This window comes from Frankliniella occidentalis, unplaced genomic scaffold, assembly GCF_000697945.3.
Source record: "Frankliniella occidentalis isolate FOCC.00 unplaced genomic scaffold, Focc_3.1 Scaffold20, whole genome shotgun sequence".
NCBI classification, from domain to species: domain Eukaryota; kingdom Metazoa; phylum Arthropoda; class Insecta; order Thysanoptera; family Thripidae; genus Frankliniella; species Frankliniella occidentalis.
In genome coordinates, this window is record NW_026267150.1 from 2,035,431 (window position 1) to 2,043,469 (window position 8,039).

The 8,039-nt window shown below is 50.8% G+C and overlaps 3 protein-coding genes across 4 annotated transcripts in view; 1 reads left to right on the plus strand and 2 right to left on the minus strand.

The window, feature by feature from the left end:
- Nucleotides 1–1,617: 1,617 nt before the first annotated feature.
- Nucleotides 1,618–5,265, minus strand: LOC113217797 (uncharacterized). 2 transcript variants are annotated; one of them, XM_026437855.2, is made up of 4 exons: nucleotides 4,957–5,265; nucleotides 4,207–4,331; nucleotides 3,161–3,407; nucleotides 1,618–2,429 (listed from the first exon to the last, which is right to left on the minus strand). In XM_026437855.2, exons 1-4 carry the CDS (start codon nucleotides 4,973–4,975, stop codon nucleotides 2,065–2,067), a joined length of 756 nt encoding a protein of 251 aa, XP_026293640.1. In that variant the 5' UTR covers nucleotides 4,976–5,265; the 3' UTR covers nucleotides 1,618–2,064. The 2 variants fall into 2 exon arrangements, with proteins under 2 accessions (XP_026293640.1, XP_052120595.1); XM_052264635.1 differs by lacking the exon at nucleotides 4,957–5,265 and having other exon boundaries at nucleotides 3,161–3,454.
- The window catches only part of LOC113217796 (uncharacterized transmembrane protein DDB_G0289901-like), a 6,052-nt gene continuing 2,238 nt past the window's right edge, over nucleotides 4,226–8,039 (plus strand). Inside the window, exon 1 of the transcript XR_008010851.1 lies at nucleotides 4,226–4,358. The gene's annotated coding sequence lies outside the window, so the exon portion shown is untranslated. The remainder of the gene's footprint in view (nucleotides 4,359–8,039) is intronic.
- On the minus strand, nucleotides 6,118–8,017 carry LOC113217798 (uncharacterized). Its single transcript, XM_052264636.1, has 3 exons — nucleotides 7,922–8,017; nucleotides 7,285–7,648; nucleotides 6,118–7,149 (listed from the first exon to the last, which is right to left on the minus strand). The coding sequence occupies exons 1-3, from the start codon at nucleotides 7,949–7,951 to the stop codon at nucleotides 6,836–6,838; spliced, it is 708 nt and encodes a 235-aa protein (XP_052120596.1). The 5' UTR covers nucleotides 7,952–8,017; the 3' UTR covers nucleotides 6,118–6,835.

An 8,039-nucleotide genomic window follows, 5' to 3' on the forward strand; every position in this document is an offset into this window, starting at 1 on the left:
GGGGGGCATCCAAAGCAAAGGGATTCTGCTCCGCGCGAGACGAGTACAACAACGGCTGAGAGAGGGGAACTCGTGAAGAGATGTCCGATTTGGAAAGATAGAAATACACTGAACTGCTCAAGATGTGCCTTATTTATTTTACCATCCAGCTATTTCAAAAGTATGATATTACTTTCTTGCAATATTTAACCTCTTCTTTCTCTCTATACAATAATTATGGAATGCACGGAAAAAAGATTCGCAGCTAATACATTCGCAGGTATGTGGACAAGGTAAACTAATAAGTTTCTGGAGTAACTGTGTGAGCTATTCGAACTGATTATTGACTGAAGCAGACAAATTTGTATGTTCCTACTACCTGCTTATTATCTTTTAGAGTCAATATTCGACTGCTGCAGTCAATAATCGGTTAAAATAGTTCATGTAGTTACTCCAGAAACTCATTAGGTTACCTGTTCAAATAGCAGCGCATATGTATGCTCGGAGCAGACTTTCTTTTCGTGTGGAAGAAAGAAGTGATGGTTTAGTGGTGCGGGGGACATAGCTTTTAGGTATGTATTCTTCACTGAAAATGCTAGTCAGATATCTGTGCAGTATAACACGGCCTCGTCCTGAAAGATATATTTCTTTCAACAGACAGGACTGGGACTTGTTCCGCGGACTGTTTGCTGAAACTCACTCTGCATGCAGAGTTTGTCTAGCAGAAGGGTCGGGTCATGTTGTGTCTGGATGTATGCGTGTGTGTGGTTTTCCCAGGGGCCGACGGGCGACGGGTTGGGCACTAGCAGCAGACGGAAAGAAGACACAGACAGACAATCGGAGGGACAGACAGACTGCGGTGGGGCGGGAGGAGGAGGAGGAGGAGGGTCAGCAGGGCGAGGCACAACGGCGGTCCTTAAGGTTCCAATCTCCATGCGACCCGCTGCCAACGGTTCCACGGTCGCCAAGAAGAGAGAACGCGCTTTGGTGGAGCGCTTTAACTACTTTTTGTAAAGCTGTGCTCATTGCTGTGTACCACCAGTTCCAGGTAAAGCCGGCTGAGGCCTGGCCTGGCCTGGCGCGGCGGGGCGGGGCGAGGCGGGGCGGGCTCGGCGCGGGGAGGGGTGGGGTGGGGCGGCTGGAGTGCCCAGTCTGGCGCACATCCATCCCCGCTAAACGAGTTGTCACATTTCCAGTTGCTCGGTGTTCTGGTCGGGCCGAGCCGAGTCGAGGCAAAAGCCGAAACGAGCCGAGCCGAGGCAAGCTTAGCCCATCCGAGCGGAGCCGGGGCCCGGCCGGCGCGGCGCGCTGCGTCGCACTGCGTGCTTTACTTCCAGCGACGCTCTTACACTTATATTGCTGACCGGATTCAGTTTCGCGGCATGCGTTCGTTCCACCTCGCTCCGGCGGCGGCCACCCGCTCCAGTGCAAACGCGAGTGCGAGCCTACAAAGTAAAGCCTCGGTATTAAGTTTTCGGCAATGTATTTACTGTTTGGTTTTTCCCTCGGTACGTATACGAGATGGACCAGGTTGTGACGAACGCGCCGTTAAGTGCAGAGTACGCAGCGCGTAGACTGGCAACCCGCTATGCGCACAATACTGGCATACATAATTTGTGTGAAAGATGCTGCATCCAATTACTTTCAACAACACAACATTTAATTTTAAATAGGATTTACACAAGTGAACGGAAAACGACGCAGTTATTCAAAATTGAAATGTGAGAATACTCGCTGTACTCTACATCTCACATCTGTACATTATTAATGTAATACTTGCCCGTGTGTAGATTAAAAAGAGTACACATAGTATCGTCAGTGTCCGTAGCGGGCATCATGCTTTTCATTTACATTACAACGCAGCCATTCAAACTTTTACCCTGATGCAAGTTCTCTCTTAATTCTTGCATATACCCGACGGACACTTGATAAAATGTTGACCAATTTCTCGAAATCTCAGTTCCATAGTCTTCATTGATGACCACTCTCGTCGTATTTGGTCTGATCACTTCAGAATGAATGTCAAACCGTCATTTCAATAACTTGGTCAGCGCTTGACGCTCGTGGCGATGCCGAGGGTGTCGGTCACCCCTGGCTCCTCGGCTTGTGGTGGCGCTGCATGGGGTGCTTCCTGTCGGGCCGCGGCCGCTCCTGGGTCACGACCTGTTCATCGGGGCCGCCGGACCCGGACCCGGGTTCCACGGGGCCGTCAATGTCCACGAGGTTGTCGCAGTCGTCCTGGGCCATGGGAAACATGAACTCGAGGTCGATGGCGTAGCGCGTGAGCTTGTCCCGGAGGTAGGCCTGCACGTTGGCGGGGAGGTCGGGCTCGCGGCTCAGGATGAAGGAGGACAGGTAGCGAAGCGAGCCCTCCTGTTCGGCACAGTGCAGCAGGAGCGCCCACGTCGTGTAGTCCGAGTCCAGCACATAAGTGTTGTACACTCCCTGATCTGCACGGGTAATATCACTGAGTTAGAATCAAATTACGAGTGGCCCCATAGCTGCAGAGAATTAAAACGTCACCCGAACAATAAAAATCAAAACTATCAAAATTGAGAAAAACTTATAAGGGTTACAGGAACATTTTCCAGTACTATATCAACTATATGTACCAGGTGGCCGATTTACGCCACGCACTTTCGTAGCTATACTGTACCGCATGCACGCGTGCGGGATGGTTGCCTACTCACACGGGGCTATAAGGAGCCGTGGGAGCGAGCAAGCACAGGCAAACCAGTCCGCACCTGTGCATGCAGTACAGCATAGCTACGAAATTGAGCAGCGTGCATAAGCCACCTTGTATACAAGGTGGGTGATCGGCGCCATATTTTTTTAATGCTTATTCTGTACCGGATTTACGTGTGTGGTCGGGCTTGCCTACCGTCGCTCGCCATTGCGCCTTACGGCGACGGCGCGGATCACCCACCTTGTATTGTAAAGTTACAATTTTAAATTGTAAAATTACAAGTCCTCTGTAACGACTTGGAATTCATTGACGAGCAAGAATGGGCTGTCGCAGATTTATAACATATTTTAAAAATTAAAAATACAAAATACATTATAAACTTACGAAGGTATTTTTGCAGTGTTATCTAACGTAAATCCATTTTTTTTAAACGAAAGGAAATACGCGTGACACAAGAAAATCCTCAGGCAATTTTAAAATTCTGTGGATACTCACAGGACTCCTCTTGGTGCCTCCAGTGCGCGGGCCGCCCCAGGTCCGGCAGCAGCCACGTGATGTTGCCCCGCAGCCGCTCGCCCATGGGGTCGTCGCTGAAGGCGTACGTGAAGTTCATGGTGACGCGGGGCCCGGGAGCGGCGGTCGACGGCGCCGTGCTCAGGCTGAAGTCGGCGCGCATGCACCGGTACTCTGGCAGCTCCTCGCTGGACGCGTAGTATTGCACCACGTACCAGTGACCCAGCATCTGCGGCAGGCCGAGCGTGTAACCGTCATTGTTCAACTGGCATACACCTGCAGGTGTGTAACAAATTGCGTTAAAAACACTTGAATGTAGAGACAAATAAAAAGAAAATTAAACAAATCATATTCTCCTCCCGAAATGTTTAAGCACTTTTTTGTGTTTCTTCGCTAGCGTATCTCTTAGAAAAATGTGTATTTCATTTTAACTTGATAAAAGAACAATGGTATTTTTTTTTAATACTTTTTTCCAAGAAATTAGAAGGTTTAAAATTACTACATAGTTTGTTAGGTTCTTATTTTTTTTGAAGTCTAGGTAGACAAAGCCTGTATTTCAATGTCTTCTGTTAAACTGATGCCACATAAGAAATCTAATCCGGACATCACAAATGTCTGAACACATACAGAGTTTACACTTTTGTTTGCCAGATCAATAACATACTCGAATTCGAGTGCAGTATGTGCAATACGCGCCTCAATTACTTCACTGTATACTAGATAATTTGCCTATCCTTGGTTGATCGTTTTGTTTTAGTCGGTTTTAGTTCTAATATTACTTTACAGTAATCGATTACAGTAAACGATCGGTATTAATGTACTAGGGAAACGTTTAGTAGTATTGGAACTAAAAAATGACGAAGAACAGGTATAAGTTACAACTAACAGCGCAGAAATTTTAGTACTTTACCAGGAAATTTTCCTATTAAAAAGTTTAGAGTGTATAGGCGTTGGGTATCTTTTTCCCACGTAAAGATTTTTCACTAGTTTTCATGATACCAATGACTATTTACTCCCTCAGTACTCACGTCGTGCAGATGGAGGTGCCGGATGGCCCTCACCGTGGGGCACACCCTCTCATCGTCGCCCAGCGCTGCGGTCGCCAAGGGGGCGGCGCCGACAAGCAGCAGGAGCAGCGCGGCCGCGAGTGGCGCTGAAGGAAAACCCGGACAAACTATACGTAAGCAGGGGAACACTGCAACTATCTTAATGTGTAAAGTAGTGTTCCTATTTTTGGTTAAAAAAAACAACAACAAACAAACAAACAAACAAGGGGACAACGGAATGACGCGTTTGGTTTCTCTTGCTCAGAAAAGTGTTTTCTTGTCTCAAGTAGCATTTACGCAATATCAGCTCTTCTACTGGCACAAATACACAAGAAAAATTTTCCTTGGTTGTAAGAATTTTTTTTTTCATTCGAAAAGGTAGTATCATCTGATATAATCGTGTGTCAATTTTTAAAAATGTACTTGAAACAAGGAAACATTTTTTTCTGTCTACTTGCTGTTTGCCAAAGTATTTAGTTCTTTGTAAGTATTAGACAAGATATTCAGTAATAAATTCCAACGCTACGTTTACGGTTTTTCTTTGCACAAAAATATAACACTGCACATTTCGACTCGTTCCCGTGCATTAGGCGCGTGAACGATATGTACTACCGTGATCGAGAATAATAAACCCACGTGGTTGGTGAACTCGCCTCATGTATCGCTTTTACTCGAGCCGTAAATCGAATTTGTAAGCGTAAAATGAGCCAGCCGCTGCTGGCGGTTACTCACTCCACTGCCGGCCCATCATTCTCTCCGCGGATGCCGCCGAGTGCACTCCCGTCGACCCGTTCCGGCAGACGAGGCAGGAGGCGGTCGATGTGTGCTGGTGCTTGGTCTTCTTGGCGGCCGTGGCGGCTGCGACTGCTGGACTGACTCACGCCATGTAGGCCCCCGGGCCCGGGCCGCGCACCCGCTCGGGCTGCGCTATCACTCACTCCACTATCAACTCTAAGCCTCCAGACCAGCGGCAAGAGGCCCGCTTCGTCCCGCACCCCGCACCACTATACGTCTGCACCCGCCGGCGCGGCGGCGCTCTCCTTCGTCTTTGCTCTTTCTCCGTCTGATCCCCGGCGCGACATTCGCTATTTTCGTTTATCCAAGTTATCGTCTCCCTCCCTCCCCCTCCTCCCCCCAGCCCCTCTCCCTCTCTCCTTCTCTAACTCTCCCTTCATCTCCCTCTCGCTCCATAAGACCCCGAGCTCGACATCAAAGCTGTACTGCTGCACACGTGTGACCGTGACACCCGCGACCGTTCCTTACTTTACGGTGAAGCAGCGTCAGAGCATCGCTTTGAAAAGCAGAAACGGCCCGACGAAGAAACGCCTTTTTGCCTTTCCGCTCGTACTCCCTGAGGAGAAGTCTGTGTATCACTTTTTGATTTAACAGTGTGTTGCTGGAACCCGGCGGCCGCCGAGCTCGACTGTGGACACGACAAAAACCATCAAGAGGCGCTCGACTGCTGCGGCCGGGCCGGCCGGCCGCTGGCTCTGCTCCGCTCCGCTCCTGCTGCCCACACACTTGATCTGGAAATAGTTTCCTTTGGGGAGTCACACGTTCCGCGGGTCTGTAAGTGGTAGTCACAGGCCTACTTCGCATTGCTTTCGGGAAGGGCGCGGCACAGCGCGGCATCCAGCCATTAACCGTCGCGGTCCGTCCGTCCGTCTGTCCGTCCGTCCGTCCGTCGGCCCGTCCCGTCCCGTCCGTCCGTCCGTCCGCCGTCTGCCGATGCGCGCGGCGAGCGCCTGGTACGCGGTGAGCGGCAACCCTTCCGTCGCCAGGCTGTCGCGGAGTGCGGCGCTGCCCGGCGCCACCGTGCGCGCCGCATCTCCAGATGGGTTTACACGTTATACGACGCCCCGACGATAGAAAGAGACACAACGGACGCAACGATCATATTTTCTCTGAAATTTATTACAGTTGTTAAAAGATGAATAATGATAAATACTATAAATACAGGTAATATGCTAATGACTACAACACATTTTAATTTTAATTTGTCCGCGAACCAATAACAAAATGAAAGTCTGTCCGCGTACCCCGAGGGGGTGCTCACTACGAGATTATGTGTACACCTTAACTTTTCACTTTTTCACTTTCAGTTCACTTTCGTAACTTTTCGTTTCACTTTTGCCCACTTTTGCTCAACTTTTTTCACTTTCGCTTCACTTTTTCCACTTTTGCTCAACACTTTTACTTAACTTTTTTCACTTTTGCGCACTTTAACTCAACTTTTTTTCCACTTTTGCGCACTTTAACTCAACTTTTTTCACTTTAGCTCCACTTTTTATCACTCTCACTTTCACTTTTTGACAGCATGTACACCCACTTTCGGAAGTGAGTACCCCCTCGGCGTACCCGCGCATGCTCACTCGACACCTCTTCGCTGTGCCCCAGCCAGCCACAAGACACAGAGAAGAAGTGGCAAGCGATGAGATCGATGAAGAAAAATCATTTTCGGTAACTTAAACAGGGAATGATCTCGCCAACTCCCTCGAACACAGAAACGACATAAGAACTTGCTTACTTTAAGATCAAAAATGTTGTGGTGTGGCACGTTAACGTAAGTCAGACATGAAAATTCGAATAGTTTCGCCAAAGAACTATCCCTCTATTTCCCATTATAGTCAGGATGCCCACACTCGCAGGCCACAACGATTTGTTTCATCTCGAAGCGCCAGTGCTCGCGCAGGAGATCGGGCACCAGGGGGATTTTGTTCATGTTGCCCTCTTGCATCTCGGTCCTGCCCCGGGTGAGCACCGGCATGTCGTAGGTGCGCTGGTGGCAGAAGGGGCTCTTGATGCACTTCTTCTGCTGGATGTGGTGGGGGTAGTGCATGTCACCCATCGTCACGGCCTCGTAGCCGTTGTCGCACGAGCACTGCAGCAGCCCCGTCCGCACGCACTTGTGCCCCGACCTGGCGTCTGTGGGCAGGGTGATGTGAGGGCGTGTATCCATCACCCAGAATTGATATTCTGGGTGGTGAAGGACTACCTGAGGAGGGTGGTACTCAGGGCGACGAGACCAAGCCCACTCCGCCTCCCGGCCCGCGTACTTACCTCTCGAGTGCACCACGATGTTGTCGCAAATGTCCTGCAGTGTCCTTTTGGCGGTGGAGAGCGGAGCCTCGGCCCCCTCTTGCTGCGCCATGACCACGTTGTCGCTGACCTCGTCCATCGCGAGGTCCAGGTCGAGGTCCGCGTCGAACGTCCCCGAGTCCCTGGGTGCGGCCCTGCCACCGCCGTAGCCTCCCACGACGTCGATGCCGCCGAGCGCCACGGCGGCGGGGACATCCTCGGTGTCCGCTGGGTCCAGCCAGGACAGCGCCAGGCGGCGGCCCGAGGTGCGCGCGGGGGCGGCCACGCCCACCATGGCCATGAGGACCGCCAGGACCGCCAGGCTCAGCAGCTGCACGGCTGGCCACTGCACAAACGCAACCGGTCACTGCCCATACACGGCCGGGTGCATCAGACCAAGCACCCTAAGGTTTGCACTCCCTACTGAGTCGCTGGGGCCATGGCGCCCTACGGGCGGAGCGAGAAGATAAACCCGCAATACTGGGGTGTGCGATCGGATGTACGAAATATCAGGTTCACACTTACGGTCGCGCACAAAAAAAAAAACAAACACAAAAAAATAAAACCACTAAATAAAACACACACACACACACACACACACACACACACACACACACACCTTTATCACTCGGCCGGAGATGGTCGGCATGGCCTGCCCCTCCGTGTTGCTGCCTCGCTGGCGGCCACCCTAGTGCGCGCCACCCCGCTTTCACTGGTATAAAAGGACGCACCCCGAC